The sequence below is a fragment of the Lampris incognitus genome, chromosome 12 (genome assembly GCF_029633865.1).
Source record: "Lampris incognitus isolate fLamInc1 chromosome 12, fLamInc1.hap2, whole genome shotgun sequence".
NCBI classification, from domain to species: domain Eukaryota; kingdom Metazoa; phylum Chordata; class Actinopteri; order Lampriformes; family Lampridae; genus Lampris; species Lampris incognitus.
This window is the reverse complement of record NC_079222.1, coordinates 51,370,195-51,394,249: the sequence shown is the minus strand read 5'-3', so window position 1 is coordinate 51,394,249 and position 24,055 is coordinate 51,370,195. Positions and strand designations below refer to the sequence as shown.

The 24,055-nt window shown below is 41.6% G+C and overlaps 1 protein-coding gene across 5 annotated transcripts in view; it reads right to left on the bottom strand.

Annotated features, from left to right (window-relative positions):
- The window catches only part of sptan1 (spectrin alpha, non-erythrocytic 1), a 114,000-nt gene that overhangs the window by 65,648 nt on the left and 24,297 nt on the right, over positions 1-24,055 (bottom strand). For all 5 annotated transcript variants that reach the window (XM_056290908.1, XM_056290911.1, XM_056290910.1 and 2 more), the window contains exons 3-14: positions 18,571-18,696; positions 9,979-10,119; positions 7,451-7,731; positions 7,088-7,232; positions 6,810-6,964; positions 5,945-6,080; positions 5,377-5,478; positions 5,064-5,201; positions 4,701-4,811; positions 4,215-4,292; positions 3,935-4,090; positions 3,577-3,781 (exon numbers count right to left, since the gene is read on the bottom strand). In XM_056290908.1, coding sequence (XP_056146883.1) covers positions 3,577-3,781; positions 3,935-4,090; positions 4,215-4,292; positions 4,701-4,811; positions 5,064-5,201; positions 5,377-5,478; positions 5,945-6,080; positions 6,810-6,964; positions 7,088-7,232; positions 7,451-7,731; positions 9,979-10,119; positions 18,571-18,696 — 1,774 coding nt within the window. The remainder of the gene's footprint in view (positions 1-3,576; positions 3,782-3,934; positions 4,091-4,214; positions 4,293-4,700; positions 4,812-5,063; positions 5,202-5,376; positions 5,479-5,944; positions 6,081-6,809; positions 6,965-7,087; positions 7,233-7,450; positions 7,732-9,978; positions 10,120-18,570; positions 18,697-24,055) is intronic.

Genomic DNA, 24,055 nt, shown 5'->3' with positions numbered 1-24,055 from the left:
AAGACTTCCTCCACCTAATACAGTGTGCCTGCAGGCATCTTCAAGTCAATTTAAGACTTTTAAGACCTTTTTAATGTCTGACTGAAGTTTAAATCCAAACCTGCACTGAAAATATTCACAACATATGAAATATGTTTCTGAACTAACTCAGATCTAAATTCATAGTAAGGAAAAATGACAACAATCACTTGTTTTTCCAGTTACACAGGTTTGTTCAGTTGTTTTTTTTTTTTGTCTGACTTGGGCTCTCATCAAACATTATTACATAGATACGTGCCTTTGTTGACTTCAGGTGTAATATTTATTTATTGTTTGTTTGTTTGTTTGTTTGTTTGTTTGTTTATTTATAATAAAAGCTATTCCAAATTCAGCATTGTATTCCATCTTATCTTTATCACCTGTGAAGGTCTGCACAAGCTCCACGTCTGCATATATTGCTGTAACACCTCATCAATTACACTGTTTGACCTGCACCATCCTCTACCCACATAACCTCAGCTCTCAGTGGTAGTGTGGGTGAAGCCACATGTTGTACTATCCTCAACACCCACATAACCTCAGCTCTGTGGTAGTGTGGGTGGAGCCACACGTTGTACTATCCTCGACACCCACATAACCTCAGCTCTCAGTGGTAGTGTGGGTGGAGCCACATGTTGTACTATCCTCAACACCCACATAACCTCAGCTCTGTGGTAGTGTGGGTGGAGCCACACGTTGTACTATCCTCGACACCCACATAACCTCAGCTCTCAGTGGTAGTGTGGGTGGAGCCACATGTTGTACTATCCTCAACACCCACATAACCTCAGCTCTGTGGTAGTGTGGGTGGAGCCACATGTTGTACCATCCTCAACACCCACATAACCTCAGCTCTCAGTGGTAGTGTGGGTGGAGCCACATGTTGTACCATCCTCAACACCCACATAACCTCAGCTCTCAGTGGTAGTGTGGGTGGAGCTACATGTTGTTTGACCTGTACTAGTGGTGGCTTGTCACCATCCTCAACACCCACATAACCTCAGCTCTCAGTGGTAGTGTGGGTGGAGCCACATGTTGTACCATCCTCAACACCCACATAACCTCAGCTCTCAGTGGTAGTGTGGGTGAAGCCACATGTTGTACTATCCTCAACACCCTCATAACCTCAGCTCTCAGTGGTAGTGTGGGTGGAGCCACATGTTGTACCATCCTCAACACCCACATAACCTCAGCCCCCAGTGGTAGTGTGGGTGGAGCCACATGTTGTACCATCCTCAACACCAACATAACCTCAGCTCTCAGTGGTAGTGTGGGTGGAGCCACATGTTGTACTATCCTCGACACCCACATAACCTCAGCTCCCAGTGGTAGTGTGGGTGGAGCCACATGTTGTACCATCCTCAACACCCACATAACCTCAGCTCTCAGTGGTAGTGTGGGTGGAGCCACATGTTGTACCATCCTCGACACCCACATAACCTCAGCTCTCAGTGGTAGTGTGGGTGGAGCCACATGTTGTACCATCCTCGACACCCACATAACCTCAGCTCTCAGTGGTAGTGTGGGTGGAGCCACATGTTGTTTGACCTGTACTAGAGGTGGCTTGTCACCATCCTTAACACCCACATAACCTCAGCTCTCAGTGGCAGTGTGGCTGGAGCCACATGTTGTTCAGGGATTGGATGATGATGATGATGATGATGGTTGTGGAGTTCTTTTCAGAGTTTCCACATTAACTGCAGAAACCGAGGAACAGAAGTGGGCAAGTGGGCGTCCCGTTAGCCAAATGGTAACGGTACATGCCTCATAACCGCAACATCTCTTGTTCGATTCCAGCCAACGACCTTTGTTGCATGCCATCTGATTCTCCCCTTGTTTTCTGTCTGCCACTTCAATATTTGCTATCCAATAAAGGCAAAAATGCAAAAAATAAAAAATTAAATTAAATCAAATTAAATTAAAAGAAAAAAGAAGTGGGCAAGTGGAGTCTGCAGGTTGGCTTGTGCATACTTGCTGGGCATCTCACTCTTTAAGTGAGATTCTACCGCCTTGATTAGCATTCCAGCATGCTTCCTGTGCCCTACTCATATAGAATCAGACAAACTCATGGACATCATTTTCATGTCTGTGTGTGTAATCTGAAGGTACCTTAAATGGTGCGTTTAACTTAACTAAATGTCTGGATATCTATCTGGATCAGCAGCAGCTCAGGAAATGCTTTATATTACTGGCCAGTTATTAAGCAAAAATAATCAAGTGATATATGAGTAGTACACAAGTATAATAGATGGGTGGTAATTACTGAGTAATATATGAATAACAAAAGGACTTCCCTGTGTCTTTAGTCTGCTTCCTTGTCATTACAATGTGCTGTAAAACATAATCTACATCAAACACTGTACGGGATAAATTCACAAACCACGTGGTACCAAACCCAATGTAATTTGATCGTTTTTGTCCCAGTTACAGTAGTTAGCTGTTAAACTGGAATAAGTGGTCGATATTGAATGTGCTGCTGAGTAACAGAACCATAGTAAAGCTAGCACAGCCTTCTCAAAAGATGGAAAATACACCTTCTCCCAAGCTGATTCATACTTTTTTACTCGGTGTAGCATTAACAATTTTTCCTGACCAACTTTTTCACAAGTACATGCAAAATTCTAAAAAACTATTGCTCCGTGATATACATATTTGTGGTATTCCACTGTAGAAGATGGATATGTGTCATCTTCCACTGTAGGAGATGTGTATTATGGAAAATTGTTCAAAACTACCATCTAATCTTAAATTATTAATGTTACGCTAGTCTTCTTCGGGAAAGGTGTATTCCCCGTAATTTTAGAGGAGATTTGAATGATCCCAGTAGGCACACAGCAGTGGAGATAAACTAGACTAAAGTCACCATTCAACACTCATTCAAACTGCTTCTACACACATGAAAAGCGTATTCATGAGTTTGTCTGACTCCATGTAAGTATGGATACTTAGTAAAGAACTCTGAAACCAAACTATCTCTTTAAATTTAGATTTCCCATGGGGTGCCTCCGTAACTGAATGGGTACAGCGCATACCACATGGTCGCAACCGTTGCTGGTTCGATTCCAGCCAGCAACCTTTGTTGCATGTCATACTCCACTTTTTCCCATTTCCTGTCTACCTCTTCACTGTGCCTGTCTAATAAAGGTTAAATAAATAAACAAACAAACAAATAAATGAGTTAAAAATAAAAAAAGCAGGGGGGAAACTACAAGTGAGCAAGTGAGTAACATAGGTTTAACTTGCTTGCTAAACATGCAGCCTATCTCATCTCGCAAAACCCACAGAAGAATAAAATTAAGTGAAAACAACAAAGCCCAGTTCAATCCTGCGGTGACATGACTTCACCCTTTCAGTCTCCGCTTCTACCATTTGCAACAATTCAAATGACATCACACTGAGTACATAGAACTGCCTAAAATATTTAAGATCTTTCAAAACCAAATTTATTTCAAAGACAATTTCACACTTATTAAGGCTATTTATTAGTAAAATTTAATTGAAGCCAGTTTAAGACTTTTTAAGGAATCCCAGGCACCCTGTAATAACTGTGAGAGGTACCTTTGAGTTCTGTAGCCTCCAATAGTTTCTTCCACTGGGAGCCAACTTCCTCCATGCGACAAGTCACTTCAGCTGATGCATAATGCTTGCCATCCAGCAGCTCCTGGCCAGACTTTTGCAGGGCATCTATACGGCTTTGGTTGGCTGACAACTCTGCTTCAAAGGCCTGGTGTTTCTGCACCTTACCCTGCAGATTAGAAGGGTCCTGTGGAAGAGAGGATGTCAAATCACTGGATTATTTTCTCCTCATCCCACTGATGAATCAAACGTTCCTAGCTTTGAACTCCTGTTGATGCTCAAATGGTGATGACTTGTATTTCTGTACAATTTGGCACTACCTTTCAGAAATGGGACAAACCTTGTAAGCTTCATCATTCGCAGTTTTCATTTTTTCGTTGATCCAGCTTTTGAGCTCATCAGAGTCTCTGAAAAACTGCTGCAAGCGGAAGGAGTCCTCCAGTGCAGCACGACGGGACTGAGCACGTTCGTGTAAGGCATTGCGACGGTTTAGGAGCTACAGGGATGCAAAAGGACAGTACACATTACTCAATTTCTAAGTTGACAGTAAAAGCAATTAAGATCAACAGTAAATGTTTTGTAAACTTGCTAAAGTCATTGGAACCAAGAGTGATACTTACAGCATCTCTGCGGGTAGCAACATCCTCTTTGGCATAGTGGTTGTTCTGGATTAGCTTGGTAGCAAACTCATCCAGAGCCTGGAAAAGGCAGAGATTATACAGTGAAAAAGATTACTACGGTCCGACTGATGTATCGGAGCACATATAAAACCATCTGATATTTGTCTCTTACAAATATATCAGTATCTGTCAAATTTCCCACCGATAAGCCCTGATGAAATTAAGAACATTTTGTGAATGCAAAGGCCTACACTGCTGATTTTGTGCTGTTGATTGTTTTGAAACTTTCAATCAAGACATAATTTCTCCAGCAAAGCAGACCTTCTCTACCAAACTCTCCAGACTCGGAGAACCCAGGTTCAACATGTGATATTCAACATATTCAACATGTATAGATGAGTAAGGTCAAGGTCTTTTGTATGTTAACCCTGCAGGAACTTTCACACATCTATGGTGGGAGGGGATCAGAAGACTGGGATCACTTACGGTGATCTTCTCTTCCTGTGCACTGAGTGATTTCTCAAAGTCCTCATGTTTTTTCAGCAGAGCCTCCACACTGTCCAATGAGTCCCCAAGGTCTTCATTCAGGAGAAAGGCCTACAAAACCATATAAAACACATCACAGCAAGTTGAATCATTCATCTGGACACGTTTATTGTCAGAAACATTTCCTCACTCATCTAAGTGACCTCTTCAGTCTCAACTGACAGCAGGTATCCCAGTTATATCTCTACTAGCTGGTATACGGGACTGTTCATTCCAATTGGCATGACAGGCATATAAAGTCAGTACGGTACAACAGCAGATATGTGAAAAAGATTTAATGTTTGTGCTGGTGTGATGGGTTACCTCTTGTTTGCTCATCCAGTTGTCCACCTGTTCTGTGTCTCTGTAGAAGAGTTGTAGATCCATGCACTGCTCGTATTGTTGCCTACGCACCTCCCATAGCTCCAACAGAGACTCCTTCTCTTTGGAGAGGATGCCCAGCTACACACACAGACCACAAAACCAAAGATAAAAATTGAATCCAGTCTCAGCATGGCATTTTTCCCCTTTTGCAAAACAACCACGCTGTACCTTTTGGCACTGTTTTGTTGTCCAGTGAATTCTATAGATGTCATTTTAAATTGATCAATATTCCAAAGTGCTGTGGACCTCCCACCTTATCCTTCACTTCCTCAGAGGCATAGTGGCCTGTGTTAAGCAGGGCCTGGCCAGCTTCATCAGTGGCTCTGAAGCTGTCTTCATGGGCATCAATCTCTCCCTGTTCACAGGAAATAGTTACTTTGATAAAGTACAGCCTTGCAACCCCCTTGACAGTCATCACTCATTTCTGGATTATAAAAGATACTCACACATCTGTTCCTGAACAATATTATTTTTGTGAAACCATAAGCTCTAACAGCATGTTCCCAAAGCCAAAATAAGTTATGTTTCACTGACTTTTTTTAATAAATTAAAAACTAAAATATAGTGCTTGCATAAGTACGCAAAGTTGGCAAAAAAAACAAGGTTGTTTTTGTTCCATCTTTAGCAGACGGTTCATAAAAAAAAGATGACAGCATAAGATAAACCTTGCATTTTATTTTGCATGTTGGCCTCAAAAGCTAATCTCATCAAGATTTAAGGATGTAGGCTAAAATCTTAGAAGGTAATCAAATGCCAAAATGTCATCCTTTGAATGACCTTGTCAAGCATAAGTGGTAAAAGTTTGTGTGGACTGTGTTTACCTTGTGCTCCTGGTGGCGATCCAGCAGGGCCTCAGCTCCAGCTACATCATTGGCCAGCTCATCAGCATTGATCAGGGCCTTCATCTCTGTCACCCAGCTTGTAAGGTCCCTGAAGTCAGCAGTAAAACGCTGGAGCCTACGTTTTGCCAGAGACAGTCGGGGGGAAGAATTTGTTTAAGCATACAATCACAAGATGCGGCAATTTTAGCTATTTTTGTATTGCAATCCAAACTTCTGAACACTGGATTCATTAACTACATGGGCCACGTGTCCACCTTGATTCATATATGGTTTTGAGAGTTGGCTGTCATACAAATGGATACCTCATTTTTTTCTTCAACATGACTCACTTCTGGATTCAGGAAGTAAAAAAAAATTCTCAAGAATAAAACTCTGCAATGTAAAGTTGACCATTGTTTTTATTTTCTAAATTGTCAGACTTATAAGCACATATGTTAAATGTAGCATACCATTTATTTGAATAAACCTACCCAATACATTGTCCCTTTGTGGTCTGATTTGGATGGTGGAATACAAAGGCAAGATAGGCTACATGTTCATACAACACACTGACAGATCATGGTTGTAGGCCAATATATGAAAGGTGTGATGGCCTGCTTTACATCGCATTAGGTTTAATAGTGAGATATTTTTGTAAATGTTGGAGGGTAACCACTGTATTTAATATGTGATGCAGGGAAGAGCAGGGGCAGCAGTGGCTCGGCAGGTTGCTGGTTAGATCCTGGCTACATTTTCACAGGCGTTGTAATTTCATATTCATGTCTAGGAATGTTGAAGTGTTCACAAAGATGAACAGTGAACAGTGTAATCAAAAACTGTCATCAAGAAGTGGTCCATGGCTTACCGGTAAGAGTCATTCAAGTGGGCATGGCGCTCAGCTGCTAATGTGCGGATCTGTTCCCAGTTGGTAATGAGCTCATCCTTCTTCAGGTGGATCTGGGAAGCATTCTGGGGGTGTGTCTGCTGCAGGTGCTCTGCTACACTGCCCAGTGTGTTTACCTGGTTGGAGATGGTGAGAGTGGGACAAGTAAGGAGGGGGAAACCACAAGAAGTTAGCACGCCAACTTTTGAATATGATTATTTGATTTATGTTTGGCAATTTAGCAAAAAATAATGTCCTGCCTTGTCTTCCAGAGCAGCCAGGTCTCTCTCCAGGCCCTCATGCTTACGCAGCAGGGCCTGCACACTGGCCAGGTCACGGCCAAAATCATCAGAGGCCATCAGTTGCTCCTTTTCCTTAATCCAGCTGATGGTCTCATCCACATCCCTGTAGTAAAAAGAGTCCTACAATCACTTTGCTGCAAAACCAAAATTATTTTTTAGTTCCTACCAATAAAACCAATATGTAAAAAACAAAGAGCATATATCAATAATTAAACAGATACACAACCTTCTCTACAAATACAAACAACTTATAATGCACAACAACCACTCCCCGTGTACAATTTACATGTTCCGCCCACATATTGTACTGACACTGCTTACCTGTTAAAACGTTGCACCTCAGCAGCTCCAAAAAGTTTGCCCTGCCTCTGCTGAGCCAAGCTTTTGAGGCGCTGCCAGGCGCTGTTGACTTCATCTTGCTTGCGGATGATCAGTTCAGCCTCAGGGTGGGCCTCCTGCGTTAGCTTGGCTGCCAGTTGATTGACCTCATTGACACGTTCCTCATGGGCAGCAAGATCTGTCTGGAATTCCTCAAACTTCTTCTGGAGTAGTTCTACATGCTCCAAGTCCTGACCCAGCTCTTCTGATGTAGCCATAGCTTCCTAGGAAAATGAATCAAATAATTAATCAGTGCTGTTACTTCAGGCCAAAGGCCTTCTTAATGGTTTGGCTTCGGTCACAAGTATCTAAAAAAAAAACCCCAAATATATATACACACACACACACACACACACACACATACAGGCGCATCTCAAAAAATTTGAATATTGTGGAAAATTTCATTATTTTCTGTAATTTAATTCAAAAAGTGAAACTTTCATATATTCTAGATTCATTACACGTAATAGAAATATGTCAAGCCTTTTTTGTTTTAATCTTGATGATTACAGCTTACAGGTCATGAAAATCAAAAATCCAGTATCTCAAAATATTAGAATATTACATAAGACCAATCAAAAAAAGGATTTATAAAACAGAAATGTCGACCTTCTGAAAAGTATGTTCATTTATATACTTGGTCAGGGCTGAAGGCCGCTATCAAAGCAACCCGGGCTTCCATAACACCTCAGCAGTGCCACAGGCTGATTGCCTCCATGCTACGCCGCATTGATGCAGTAATTCGTGCAAAAGGAGCCCTGACCAAGTATTGAGTGCATAAATTAACATACTTTTCAGAAGGTCGACATTTCTGTTTTATAAATCCTTTTTTTGATTGGTCTTATGTAATATTTTAATATTTTGAGATACTGGATTATTGCTTTTCATGAGCTGTAAGCCGTAATCATCAAGATTAAAACAAAAAAGGCTCGACATATTTCACTTTATGTGTAATAAATCTAGAACACATGAAAGTTTCCCTTTTTGAATTAAATTACAGTAAATAGTGAACTTTTCCACAATATTCAAATTTTTTGAGATGCACCTGTATATATATATATATATATATATATAAATAGTGTTTTTTTTCTGAAACCGTCAATGGTGGTGTAAGTGTTCAACTAATGAGGAGCGGAATATCAACATGGATACAGGAAAAAAAAAGTATTAATGCATTGCAGTACAGGCCTGTTTCATGCGTCTCGCACTCATCAGCTGCTAATGTGGTTAAACAAAGAATCATACAGTTTGCGTTGCCCAGCGTCACGCCCCTAATTTCAGTTGGACAGCAACCAATCAGATGGGGAAACATTCAAACTATAACAACCAATGGGGTAGGTACTTTTGATGCACAGCAACCAATGGAGGGGTAGAAAACATTACAACCAATGGGACTGGGGTTTGTTTTGAAAAGCATTTAGGGGCCAGGGCGCTGTTGAAATGGCGTACATTAAAAATATAACAAGGTAATTTATGTGAATTATATAGTGGGGTGGGTGAAAAAAAAAAGTCATATGTGTATCATCTAATGGGGGGGGGACAATAAAGACGTTTTACTTATAGTTACAAAGGAGAAATTTTTTTCGGTGTCTACAACTGGTGGCCGATAGGTGGCCAATAGTCCCATTGGTTGTAATGTTTTCTACCCCTCCACTGGTTGCTGTGCATCATAAGTACCTACCCCATTTGTTGTTATAGTTTGAATGTTTCCCCATCTGATTGGTTGCTGTCCAACCGAAATTAGGGGCGTGACGCTGGGCAACGTAAACTGTATGATTCTTTGTTGAACCACATTAGCAGCTGATGAGTGTGAAACAGGCTTGTACTGCAATGCATTAAAACTTTTTTCCTGTATCTGTGTTGATAGATTAAACGTATATATACATATTCTTTTTATTTTTATTTTTTGGATTCTTCATAATTTTTCTCCCTGATTGTACTTGCACAATTACCCCACTCTTACTCACATCCAGCTTCCCACCCGCAGACACAGCCAATTGTGTCTGTAGGGACACCTGACCAAGCCGGAGGTAACATGGAGATTCCAACCAGCGATCCCCTTGTTAGTAGGCAACAGAATAGACCGCCACACTACCCGGGCGCCTCCAAAAAATATTTACGCAACTCTAAAGGAAAATGTTTCTCTACTGATTTAAACAAAATTACTCATTGGCCCAATGGGGAGGGTTCAACGTTTTCCTACATGGCAGCTACCAAGTCTTACCAGCTGATCCCAGTTTTAAGGAAACACGAGGGAAACGTCTCAGCTAAGACATTTTCAAAATCACAATGATTAGCCACAGGGTAGTGATATACTACTCCATAGTTTGTTTGACTATATGCCAGGGGCAACTTCAGAAATTTCGGATCAGATTTAGGGAAAAAAGACACTTAACTATGCATGCTTGGTATATTAGTATAACCTTATTAATCTCATGCTATAATGTGGATCTTCCTCATGTGATTCTGACCTTGTCACTGATCCAGTCAAGGGCATCCTCACACTCCCGCAGGTACTGCACCAGTTTCTGGGCCTGCAGCAGCCGCATGCCCTTTTCCTTGGTTTTCTGCAGCAACAGCTCCCACAGACGATGTAGCTCCTCCAGACGAGTCTGTTCCACAGAAGACAGTAGGAGGGCATGGGGGACACAGTTAGAATTATGAGGGACAAAAATTTGACAATGTACAATATATACAATAAATATAAGAATGTAATACAAAAATATAATAAATATAAATAAATAAATATAAACATGATAAATATAAAAAAATATAATAAATACAAGAATGGTGGATAATTACAAGGTAAAATGATACAAGAAGAAAGGATGATCACATGGGAAAAGGTGATAAAAGGAAAAAGGTAAAGACAAAAATAAACAAAAATAGAAGCCACACAGCTCCACCATTAGATGTGACGTTGATAGTGTTTATTCATTCTGCAGTGGTGCTCAGTAAAGCATAAAAATACCACTACTGTTCCAGAAAAAACCCAACATGAGAACATCATGATTTCTTTACCATCACAAGGTGTCTTTTTAAATATAGGAAGCCCTACGACTGGAACTCTTTTTGAAAGTTCTGGATGTGGAACTCAAAGTATCACTAAAGAGCATTGCATCAGGTTCCAAAGCTTATACCAATGACCAAATACAATTAACAATGCTACTACCCATGGCATGCTGACGATTCTGGAGTTATGACAATATATTTTTCAATATGACAAAATTGTGTTTACACACTGTGTTAATTACTGTGGCTGCAGCAGCAATACACTACAGTTGTCTGTGAATGTTCTCATTCATCCAGGTCATGGTTATCCAAAGGAGTTGAATCAAGTGCAACTGGACTTGGTATATATACCAAGTCACGGATATCCAGTTGCACTTGATTCAACCCCTTTGGAATACACTACAGTTCTCTTGCAAATGTATCATTTTTATTATGTTCTTTCCGTACATATTTTTCCATGCTAATCCTCCTACAGATTTCAAGCTAGACATACCATTTTAACTTGGCATTATATCTAGGCTCAGAACAGCTTGCTTCTATTTGGCTTGGGTTATGTCCAGATGGTGGCACTATGATCGGGGATTGGATGGTGGCTTACAGTTACTTCCATGTAAAGCTGAGATTCATAGGTCTACTCTGAGTGGTCTGCAATCTCTGTAGACCACTCAGTGGCTGAGCTGCTTAATAAGTCAGGTGGTTTTACTTTGGATGTGTAGACATGGTAGAAAGGCAGAAGACGATGACATAATGGTACTTTTTGATCGTGTAAAACATCTCATTAGGTTTTAATGTTCATAAGGTTACAATAGTAGAGTTTTTTTCCCCCTCTTTTTTCCCCCCAATTGTACTTGGCCAATTACCCCACTCTTCCGAGCCATCCCGATCGCTGCTCCACCCGCTCTGCAGATCCGGGGAGGGCTGCAGTCTACCACATGCCTCCTCCGATATATGTGGAGTTGCCAGCCGCTTCTTTTACCTGATAGTGAGGAATTTCACCAGGGGGACATAGCGTGTGGGAGGATCATGCTATTCCCCCCAGTTCCCCCTCCCCCCTGAATAGGCACCCCGACCAACCAGAGGAGGCACTCTGGTCAGTCGTAACCTTAGCAACCAGGACACATACCTACATCCGGCTTCCCACCAACAGACACGGCCAATTGTGTCTGTAGGGATACCCGACCAAGCCGGAGGTAACACGGGGATTCGAACCAATGATCCCCATGTTGGTAGGCAACGGAATAGACTGCTACGCTACCCGGACACCCCTAGACACGGCCAATTATGTCTGTAGGGATGTCCGACTAAGCTGGAGGTAACACAGGGATTCAAACCAACAATCCCCGTGTTGGTAGACAACATAATAAACCACTAAGCTACCCGGAGACCCCTAGTCACGGCCAATTGTGTCTGTAGGGATGCCCGACCAAGGCGGAGCTAACACGGGGATCGATCTGGCAATCCCCATGTTGGTAGACAACGGAACAGACCACTACACCACCTGGACGCCCAGTAATACAGTTTTAACATGTACAGTTCTCTAACTCTTTAATTTGGTAACAGCTACACAACCGCTGATACAACCACACAAAAGTTTATTCATGAACTTTAAACTGAGTTATTATTTTTCTTTCTATACAATTTTTTCCACTACTCCTGCAGCTTTTGAACTAAACATGTCATTCCAACTTTATAATATTCCTCTAGACTGCCAGTAGGTTGCTTGTACTTTGCTCAGTTTGTCCACATGGTGGCACTATTGTGACAGATGATTTATGGCAGGGGTGGGCAATCTTATCCAGAAAGTGCCGGTGTGGGTGCAGTTTTTTGTTCCAACCAAGCAGTTTTACACACCTGATCCCATGAATCAACCAGAAGAGTCTTTGCTGAGGAACTTGATTAGGAGACACAGGTGTGTAACTGCTTGGTTGGAACAAAAACCTACACCCACACAGCACTTTCTGGATAAGATTGCCCACCCCTGATTCATGGTGTAACACTGAGCGCTCATGCCCTTCACCATGTTGGTGAAGGGTATGGTGTGTTGTACATAAGTCCCTGCTCACTAGGTGCAAAATTGCCTCAAGGGCCCATAAGCTCCACCTGCTTAAATTTTCTGCCTTTTTCAATTTCATGAAAAACGAAAACAGTTGCTCCAAAATGACTGTATACAGTGCATCCGGAAAGTATTCACACCCCTTCACTTTCCCCACATTTTGTTATGTTACAGCCTTATTCCAAAATGGATTAGATCCCTTTTTTTCTCATCAATCTACACACAATACCCCATAATGACAAAGTGAAAAAGGTTTTGTAGAAATTTTTGCAAATTTATTAAAAATAAAAAACTGAAATATTGCATATACATAAGTACTCACACCCTTTGCTATGACACTCAAAATTGAGCTCAGGTTCATCCTGTTTCCACTGATCATCCTTGAGATGTTTCTACATCTTGATTGGAGTCCACCTGTAGTACATTCAATTGATTGGACATGATTTGGAAAGGCACACACCTGTCTATATAAGGTCCCACTGTTGACAGTGCATGTCAGAGCAGAAACCAAGCCATGAAGTCAAAGGAATTGTCTGTGGACCTCCGAGACAGGATTGTATCGAGGCACAGATCTGGGGAAGGGTACAAAAAATGTCTACAGCTTTGAAGGTCCCGAAGAGCACAGTGGTCTCCATCATTCGTAAATGGAAGAAGTTTGGATCCAACAGGATTCTTCCTAGAGCTGGCCACCCAGCCAAACTGAGCAATCGGGGGAGAAGGGCCTTGATCAGGGAGGTGACCAAGAACTTGATGGTCACTCTGACAGAGCTCCAGCGTTCCTCTGTGGAGATGGGAGAACCTTCCAGAAGGACAACCATCTCTGCAGCATTCCACCAATCAGGCCTTTATGGTAGCGTGGCCAGCCAGAAGCCTCTGCTCAGTAAAAGGCACATGACAGCCTGCTTGGAGTTTGCCAGAAAGCACCTAAAGGACTCTCAGCCCATGAGAAACAAGATTCTCTGGTCTGATGAAACCAAGATTGAACTCTTTGGCCTGAATGCCAAACGTCACGTCTGGAGGTAACCAGGCACCTCTCATCACCTTGCTAATACCATCCCTACAGTGAAGCATGGTGGTGGCAGCATCATGCTGTGGGGATGTTTTTCAGCGGCAGGAACTGGGAGACTAGTCAGGATCGAGGGAAAGATGAATGGAGCAAAGTACAGAGAGATCCTTGATGAAAACCTGCCCCAGAGCGCTCAGGACCTCAGACTGGGGCGACGGTTTACCTTTCAACACGACAACGACCCTAAGCACACAGCCAAGACAACGAAGGAGTGGCTTCGGGACAAGTCTGTGAATGTCCTTGAGTGGCCCAGCCAGAGCCCAGACTTGAACCCCATTGAACATCTCTGGAAAGACCTGAAAATAGCTGTGCAGCGACGCTCCCCATCTAACCTTACAGAGCTCGAGAGGATCTGCAGAGAAGAATGGGAGAAACACCCCAAATATAGGTGTGCCAAGCTTGTAGCTTCATACCCAAGACTTGAGGCTGTAATCGCTGCCAAGGGTGCCTCAACCAAGTACTGAGTAAAGGGTGTGAATACTTATGTACATGCAATATTTAAGTTTTTTATTTTTAATAAATTTGCAAAAATTTCTACAAAACCTTTTTCACTTTGTCATTATGGGGTATTGTATGTAGATTGATGAGGAAAAAAAAGGAATTTAATCCATTTTGGAATAAGGCTGTAACATAACAAAATGTGGGGAAAGTGAAGGGGTGTGAATACTTTCCGGATGCACTGTACATTTACAAAAAATGTGGTGTGCTGCATCTATGGACCAGGTGCTGCATCTATGGACCAGGCTTTACATATTTTCACAATTTGATCAAACAATATGGTCAAAACTGTCAAATGCAACACCAACAATTATATGTGAATGTTTTGCTTAATAATGTTGCGCCTGTTTTAGATGGAGGCTTACACTGAAAAGCTGAGATTCACAGGTTTACCTTGAGCGGTCTGCCACCAATGAGCTGAGCTACTCAACATAAAAGTCTGGATGTTTGGAAGTGGTAAAAGTCTGCTGGTTGTTTGGAAGTGGTAAAATCTGCTGGTTGTTTCTCTGAGTTTGGAAGTGGTAAAAGTCTGCTGGTTGTTTCTCTGTGTTTGGAAGTGGTAAAAGTCTGCTGGTTGTTTCTGGGTGTTTAGAAGTGGTAAAGTCTGCTGGTTGTTTCTGGGTATTTGGAAGTGGTAAAAGTCTGCTGGTTGTTTCTGGGTGTTTAGAAGTGGTTAAGTCTGCTGGTTGTTCCTGGGTATTTGGAAGTGGTAAAAGTCTGCTGGTTGTTTCTGGGTGTTTGAAAGTGGTAAAAGTCTGCTGGTTGTTTCTGGGTGTTTGGAAGTGGTAAAAGTTTGCTGGTTGTTTCTGGGTGTTTGGAAGTGGTAAAAGTCTGCTGGTTGTTTCTGGGTGTTTGGAAGTGGTAAAAGTTTGCTGGTTGTTTCTGGGTGTTTGGAAGTGGTAAAAGTCTGCTGGTTGTTTTGGAAGTGGTAAAAGTCTGCTGGTTGTTTGGAAGTGGTAAAAGTCTGCTGGCTGTGTCTTGGTATTTGGAAGTGGTAAAAGTTTGCTGGTTGTTTCTGGGTCTTTGGAAGTGGTAAAAGTCTGCTGGTTGTTTTGGAAGTGGTAAAAGTCTGCTGGTTGTTTGGAAGTGGTAAAAGTCTGCTGGCTGTGTCTTGGTATTTGGAAGTGGTAAATGTCTGCTGGTTGTTTCTGGGTGTTTGGAAGTGGTAAAAGTCTGCTGGTTGTTTCTGGATGTTTGGAAGTGGTAAAAGTCTGCTGGTTGTTTGGAAGGGGCAAAAGTCTGCTGGCTGTGTCTTGGTATTTGGAAGTGGTAAATGTCTGCTGGTTGTTTCTGGGTGTTTGGAAGTGGTAAAAGTCTGCTGGTTGTTTCTAGATGTTTGGAAGTGGTAAAAGTCTGCTGGTTGTTTCTGGATGTTTGGAAGTGGTAAAGGCAGAATTCGGTGACAAAGTGCCATTATTTGTTAGAGTCAGAATCAACTTTATTGGCCAAGTGTGTCTACGCACACGAGGAATTTGACTCGAGTTCACAGCAGCTTCTAGCACTTGCAGACATCACTCACACAAAATTAAAAAAAGAGAACACAACAACAACAAAAAAAGAAAAAACAGAAGGAATAGTGTAGAAAGTGTACAAAATGTTCATAAGGTTACAATAGCAATATCCATAAAGTGTCTGAGATTATAGCATCATAGCTTACGCTATAGTTGTAATGGTAGAATTTCAATCTACAAACTACAGCTTTCTCAATTTTACAAACTTTAAATCTAGCTATATACTGATTTCCCATCAATAATTTCACAAAATAGTTGGAAAGGAAAGAGCAAAAAGAGGAGCTAGATGTAAGAAATGTTCACAACACAACCAAAGAGTGAAGAGTAGCTCACAGCATCCAGCACCTACTTGTAGATACTCAGCCATATTGACACTGATAACTATCGGTCTCTGTTGTGTCCGGTAAGGCGTGTAGGACTGGATCAGACAGGAAGGGGTTAACAATAGGCAGGGTATTCAAACACAAACCCAGTTAAGTTATGTGTGTATGTTTCTACGAGTCTGTGAGATCTTAGGTGCTCCTAAATAAACAAACTACAATATTTTGTGTTCTGGCCTCCCTAGACAGCTTCCTTCCAGTAGCACTTTTCAGTCATGACCATTGATGGGTGTTCATTTCGGCCATCAGCCATCATGTCACCTACATGGAAGTCAGGCTGGCCAATGATTCAATGGCATTGTATGAGGATGACATTTGGAAATTGTCATATCACAATATACAATGTTGTTGTCTAAATCAAGAAAATGCTTGACTGTTTTATTAGCGGGTCAAGCACCATGGCAGCCTAGTGTAGGCATTCCTTTTCTTTTCTCTCTGTTACTTTGAGCTCAATCTTTACCAGGTCCCCAGACTGGAAACTCGTGAAATTCGGCAGCCCTGTTAGGTTTGTTGACACATAGAGGAAGACCAAGGCCCAGGTCAATGACAGCCTAGGTGACGCTAGAGTTGTAATATGTTATGATCTCAAAAACCTTTCACAGCTACCACATGTGAGTTAACTGCACAAACGTTTATACACATGCACTCATCCTGCAAACCACAATTCTGACTGGACAACATGTAAAGTCTGCCATTTTTGGATTTTCTTTTTCTAAAAATGCTCTTTCCATGCTCCTCCTAGACCACTGGTCTGATTTTAACCTCTTGTAGCACGTTTCATCTAGGGATGATTAATTTTCTAAATTGCAAAGGAAATGTTGATATTTGATATATAAAGATTATTGTGATATTAGCTAATAAAAATTAAAAAGATGCATGGCCTTAAAGAAAAGTGGCCATTAGTCGGTGACAGTTTGCTTTACTGTTTGCTTGAAGTTTGTTATACATGCTATTGGGCTACGTGTTATTCAGAATCCAAAATTTAAATGAAAATTACTTCCTGTCACATTTCAGCTTATAACATAGCTTATGATAAGCCAATCACAAGGTAATCCCATATCCTATTTAGAACATTTATACCAAGTTTTGTACCAATCCATCAAAGTATGGTCAAATCATGGAGATGTGAGATAAATTTCAATAGGCTGACTGTTTATATAAGTCAGCCACTAAAAAATGTGGAAACGCCATTCAATTTTCTGTATACTCATTATGTCATGTCATACTGTTTCATAGTGGAATCTTTCATAGATTATGAGTTATCAGATACATTGCTGGAACAGGCAAAATTATTGATTACATTAATGCAAAGTGTCATCTCGTGCTCATCTACAGTATTGCATCCACTATGGTGTCTGTGGTGTTCCAGCTCTACATCTGGTCTGGAAGAGTGCTCTAACATTAGCAGAAGACTGTAGTAATTCAGTGTAATATGAACCAAAAGAAAATACCTTCTCAGTGTTTTAGGTTTCTTACAGAGATAAAACTTGGGTGTCCACCACCCAAAAAGTACTTCCAAAAGTAACCATTTTAACTGGGGCGGCAGTGGCTCAGCAGGTAGGGCAAGTCGGCTGGTAACTGGAGGACTGCTAGTTCAATCCTAGCCTCATCCTAACAGAAATGTTGAGCTGTTCCTGAGCAAGACATCTAACCCCTAACTGCTGCGCCCAGTGAGCATCTTGTTACCTTGCATGGTTGATGCTGTCACTGGTGTATAAGTGCATGGGTGAATGTGAGGCTTTAATATCCTGCAAAGCGCTTTGAGCGGCTGTTGCAGTGAGATATGTTGCGCTGGATAAAATGCAGTCAATTTACCATTTCATTCATAACACTACGAACTTAAATAGCATAGATGAATTGCTTTTCACACTGCTTGCATTAAACAGCGACGCCATCTGCTTTCTTTTCCAGGTTGGTTCAATGTAAACACCCCCTAAGCCGTTAGCAAAAAGCAGTGATGCGGATTAGCGTTGATGCCCGACACTCCCGTCCCTCAACCCCCACCCCCTAAAAATACAAACACGCTGTTCGCTGACAGTGTGAGCATGGAGAGTAACGGAAGTGTTAAAAGAAAGTGCAGACACCTACGTCAGGTCACACAGGAAAAAGATTTTAGAAGGGCATGGGAAAATAGCCTTTTGATGCTAAAACATACGTAGTCCGACCAAAATTTGAATTTTCGGGAATTAAATACATAGGGAACACTACTGGGAAGCCAAAGAATGATATAAAACCCTCAAAAATGCATAACAGGACAACCCCTCCCCTTAAGTCAAGACTGGCATGCTACTTACAACTGTTGTTGCCCCTGCTGCCTCAGCGTATTTACAATGTGTTGTCATAGAAGTTTACGTAAATAAAGTTCAATTAATCATCTTAATGCACCGACTTTGCATCCTTTTTATGTGTTTGTAATCTAAACAATCCAGCCACTGAGGAAGCACAAGCCAGAGCATTCTTAGTGCCAGTCCCAAGCCCAGATAAATGGGGAGGGTTGCATCATACTATTTTCCATATGTCTTTAGTGTGGAAGTGTGTCTTACACGGATGGTCTCAGAGGCGAAATGACCCTCACTAATCATGAGGTTTCCAGTTTCGTCCAGCTTGATGATGGCTCCAGCATTGGCTTGCACTTCAGCTTCAAAGGCCTGGTGCTTCTGAAGCTTGCCCTATGGGAAGAAAGGACAATTGTAAGGATTAAAAATAACACATCTACAGTAGCCAGACGACACAACTCGAAGTTTCACTCAAATCTCTTTTTTTTTTACACAAAACCACAGTGACCATAAATTCCCCCATGATTGATGTAGGTCTCCTTGGGTGTAATCACTTATGTATCTTGACGCATGCCTATAACACTCTTTTTAAACAATTTAAACATGGTCAAACTTGAATAGCAAAATAGAAAAAGTGAAAATATTACCTGAAAAACAAAACGGAAAACACATATTGCTAATCTAACAAATGTAACAAGGCCTATAAAACGTGACATGTAAAAAAATAACTGGAAAAAAATTATTGAAAAAGTCCCAAACAACGACTACAACTTAAAATCTACTATAACGACCATGGGCGGTCATTTTGACTGCCACAGTTTTTAAAGTCTATATTCTGTCAAGATAAATGCCTAATTGAGATATTAATGCATTACATATGTTAGTGTGTCTGTTATGAAACTAACTGACACCAAAATTAACATTTTAACAACATCAATACTATTTTTAAACAATCTAAAATGGCCCCTGTCCAACACCTGTAAATACTGTAATGCCTCGGTGGTAGTCATGGTGCGTCTGTAACAGCATCTGTAACCATCTGTTAGCAATAATCAAAGATCAAGTTTAGACTATTTCTCTGCACTGGAGAATGCTACTGTGTTTCTAGGACAGAGCAATGAACTTCACGAAGGAAATGATGCAACAACACTCGTCATAAATACTGACATGACATGCACGATCATGCACAAATTAAGAGATGTCTTTTTGATCGCTCATGGTCGTTTTAGGTAGATCTTATAATAACTTTTTCGTGCAATTGACCTAAAACTCATTTTAAATGCAAATATATGCAATTTTAGGAGCATTCAGGGTGCGGCAGGTCTGTATCTCTTTTTCTCACAAAGTTATTAAACTTTGAAAATTCAAAACGGTCATAATGGCGGTTATGTTAATAGTGTTAATGTTTCATAGTCCAGTGTGACCAGAGCTTATTTAGCATTGAGATCTGCCAACTGCAGGATATACATATGAGGCCATCTCCAGATGGTAACAGTGAGCACCAAACAGAGCAGGATGAATGAGGGCCATTGGATTTCTTCATATAATCAACTCGATAGGAGATTATTTTTTAATCAGCTTGGTTTTGTAAATGGTAGACCTCAGTGGTTAAGATGCATCATTCACTAAAGTTTCATCCAAAATCGAGCTAGTGGTGTCTGGGAAATCATGTGTACAGTCCCTCTCTTATTGTTCGAATGGGGGGGCTGTAAAAATGATCGTGGTCATGCTGCTGAAAAAAGTGTCACTATCTAAATTCATACAGCTCCATCACTGAAAGTCACTAATCTTTTTTATTTGAAAATTCCCCTGTATTGTAGAACTCTGATACGAAATATGGATTAAAGTGATACTGATATCAAAATCTAAAAATTCCCATTGATAGGCTATGTTCCGAGTTGGAATGTGACCACGGAGAAATTCAGTGGTTAAAACAACGCATATGCGGCCACTCTAGAGAGATCTGTGATTGAATGTAGATGGTGTCCAATGACAAATTGTGCCGGTGGATACGCAGACACCAGTCAATTTGCATATACGTTTACACAGCCCTCTATACTACGTATGAGAACTGTGGATAACTGGATCCATGTCAAACGTCACCGCGCTACCGCTCATGTTTAAAACCCTTAAATAAAAACTTTATATCCACATACCTGTGTGTTATTGTTGTTTGTAACAGATTTTGAGTTATGAAGTCAAAATACTCACCGAATTGTGATATTAATCGACATTTATCGGTCAGTTATCATGTTGGCGGACATGAGCGGTAGCGGTAGCACGGTGATGTCAGGAAGACAGTAGCCAATAGCTTTGAATTCATAAAACCACACCTATTTTCGGTTATGATTCAAACTCCCAATGTTAAAAAATGTGTTCAGAAAGGGCATGTCAGTCTCTTTAACAACAATAAGGCATTGCTTTTATGATGATATCTACAAGCCTCAACTGAAAGTATATGGGTGAGTTTGGTTCTGTCAGACATCTGTAAACACAAGATTGTGTGCAACAATCCAATCTCTGGTTTAAATTATGGACAATGGTAATACATCCAAAAGTCTAATACGTATACTTGTGTATATTTTTTATACATATGTGCATGTATAAAAAATATACACAACCAGTTCCAGTCATAGCTGCCAAGTCCGCTTATAATACGCGACTTTGGGCTTCTTTTTTTTTTTTTTTGAAGTCGCTTGAAAAAATCATGAGTCGCGGGTTGCGTTTTTTTTGGGCTTGTTTTTAAAATTATGGTTGCTTGATTGCAAAAATAATAAGCAACATTGTTTTTACATTCAGAGGTTATTTTCACCAGCTGCATTGATTGACACTATCTGCTTACAGCATGGCTTCTGCGTGCAAACCTTCACAGAGCCTACTGTGCAGCCTGAGCGTAGCCTACACATCAAGGCTACCGAGTACGCAGTTGGCTCTTTGAACGTTAAATGTGGACACATACAATCAGTGCAGTGCGACTGGCCCTCCCACAAACCCCAATGACCTACCCCCCTCACCGCTCACTGAGGAAAAAGAAAATCACCCAACGCTTACCTTAATAATAATAATAATAATAATAATAATAAATCAATCTTATATAGCGCTTTTCTAGTACTAAAAGTCGCTTTACAATAAATGGAGTGAAACAAGACGACAAATGAACATAACACAGACATACAGGGGTGGATGGGAAGGGGCGCTACGAGAGGGAGAAGCGGCAGCCACACACGACGCCAGCAGTACTCTCCAACTTGGACAGATATAAAGGGAAAGAAAAACAAACATCATAAATCACATAAATCACAGATGCAGGTCAAGCGCTCAGTCCCCAGCCTGTCCCAGACCAGGGGTGTATGAGCGGATGGGGGGGGGCACGAGAAGGCAATGGAGAAAAGGTGTGTCTTGAGACGGGATTGGAAGAGCAGGAGGGATTCTGAGTCTCTAATGATTTGGGGAAGTGAGTTCCAGAGCCTGGGAGCTGCTCTGGTGAAGGCTCGGTCACCAAAGCTGCGGAGGTTGGACCTGGGGGTAGAGAGAAGGGAGGCTGAGGTGGATCTGAGGGACCGAGAGGGTTGGTAGGGGGAGAGGAGATCGGTGAGGTATGGGGGAACCAGTTTGTGAACAGCTTTATAAATAAGAACCAGGAGTTTGGAATTGATCCGGTGGGAGATGAGTAGCCAGTGGAGGTCTTTTAGGACTGGGGTGATGTGGTGCCAGGATTTGGTGAAAGTTAAAAGTCGGGCGGATGCGTTCTGGACCAATTGGAGTCTCATGATAGAGCTAGCACTGATGCCATAGAGGAGTGAGTTGCAGTAATCGAGGCGGGAGGAGATGAAGGCATGGATCAGTATCTCAGCAGCAGGGCGTGTGAGAGAGGATCTTATTTTTGCAATGTTGCGAAGGTGGTAGAAGGAGGATTTGATCATTTGGCGGATATGTGGCTCAAGGGAGAGGGTGGGATCAAGGATCACACCAAGGTTGTGTGCCTGGGGGGAAGGGGAGACAGTAGTGCCATCGATGGTGAGTGCAAGGTTGTTGATTTTGCTGAGAGTGGACTTGGAGCCAATGAAGAGGAGTTCAGTTTTGTCACTGTTGAGTTTGAGAAGGTTTTGCTGCATCCAGACTTTAACTGCAGACAGACAGGAGTCGATGTGAGAGAGGGGTGGATTGTGAGGGGATTTGGTGCTGAGGTATATCTGGGTGTCATCAGCATAACAGTGGAAGTCCAAGTTGAAATGGCGGCGAATCTGACCAAGAGGGAGGATGTAGATGACGAAAAGGAGTGGGCCGAGTACAGAACCTTGGGGAACACCTTGTGTGACTGTGGATGGAACAGAGGAGTGGTTGTGAAGTGAGATGAAGTGTGACCTGTTGCAGAGGTAGGACTGGAGCCAGCTGAGTATGGTGCCTTCAAAACCAACATCTTTCAATCTGGTGAACAGGATGGTGTGGCTCACAGTATCGAAGGCTGAACTCAGGTCGAGAAGGATGAGGATGTTAAGGGCTCCAGTATCAGCAGAGATGAGGAGGTCATTAAGTACTTTTAGGAGTGCAGTTTAAGTGGTATGGAGTGGGCGAAAACCAGACTGGAGGGTTTCGAGTAGGTTGTTGGAGTGTAGGTAGGTTTGGAGTTGTGTGGCGACAATGCGTTCCAGGGTTTTAGAGAGGAAGGGGAAATTGGAAATTGGCCGGTAGTGGTTGAGGCAGGATGCGATCGTCTTTGCGATCATCAATGACTGAGGCAGTTGAGAGTAAGAGATCATATTTCCATAATGCCAACAAAGTGGTCCAAGTGGGGGAAGTGAGGGGTTTATTGTGTTAAATTACTCAATATGTGACTTGTTTAATATGCTACAATTGTAAATGCCAATAAACATATTCAAAAAATAAAAATAAAACAAAGACTGGGAGAAAGACAAAGAACTTAAAGACTGGATACATCCTGTGGTCGGTGAGGAAAGTAAGGCTTTATGTAGGTACTGTACAGCAGAGATTCGTGCTCTGTATGCATTCTGAATGTGAATGTTGTGTTTAAATGTTCTAATTTGCCAAACAAATAGGCATGTCAGAATTTGAATTGAGTTTAATTAATGCCTGCCTTCTCTATGTAGGCATACTTTGTTGCTGTTGGATGAGTTGATCAAATAAATTCTATTTTTGTTTTTCAAACTAAATTGTTTCAGTTTAATATTTATTGTTAAGGCCATGACAGGCTATAGCGGTATTGGGCTTGTTTTGGGCTTGTTTTTGAAGCTGCAGTTACTTATTTGTCTCGTGAGAGTTGGCAACACTGGTTCCAGTGTCACGGCGGAGTAAAGACTCAAGCACTCCTCACATATTGCTAATTTAATAACTTACATCATCAACTTATTTTAACCGAACACTCACGCTTTTTTTTTTTTTATTATAAGAGTTTGGTACAACATTTGACTAACACTTAAGACCGCACGATGAGTGGTAAGCCCAGTACGACAGCAACAAACCCGAGCAAACACGCGGCTTCGGCTAATGATAACCATACCACAAGGGCAGCCACAGGCAAAACTACAGAAGCTAATGCTAGCCTGAAAGCTATCGATGCTAATGTCGCAGCGGCTAACCCTCTGCAAATTATCCATGGCGATTTGAAGGGAATGCTCGACACTATCAGGGAGGAAATCCTTTCTGAGCTCTGAAGCACAGTCGCCACACTGCAAGCCACAGTCTCCTCTAATGTAGTGAAAATCCAAGAGATGGAACACGGTTTAAACAACGT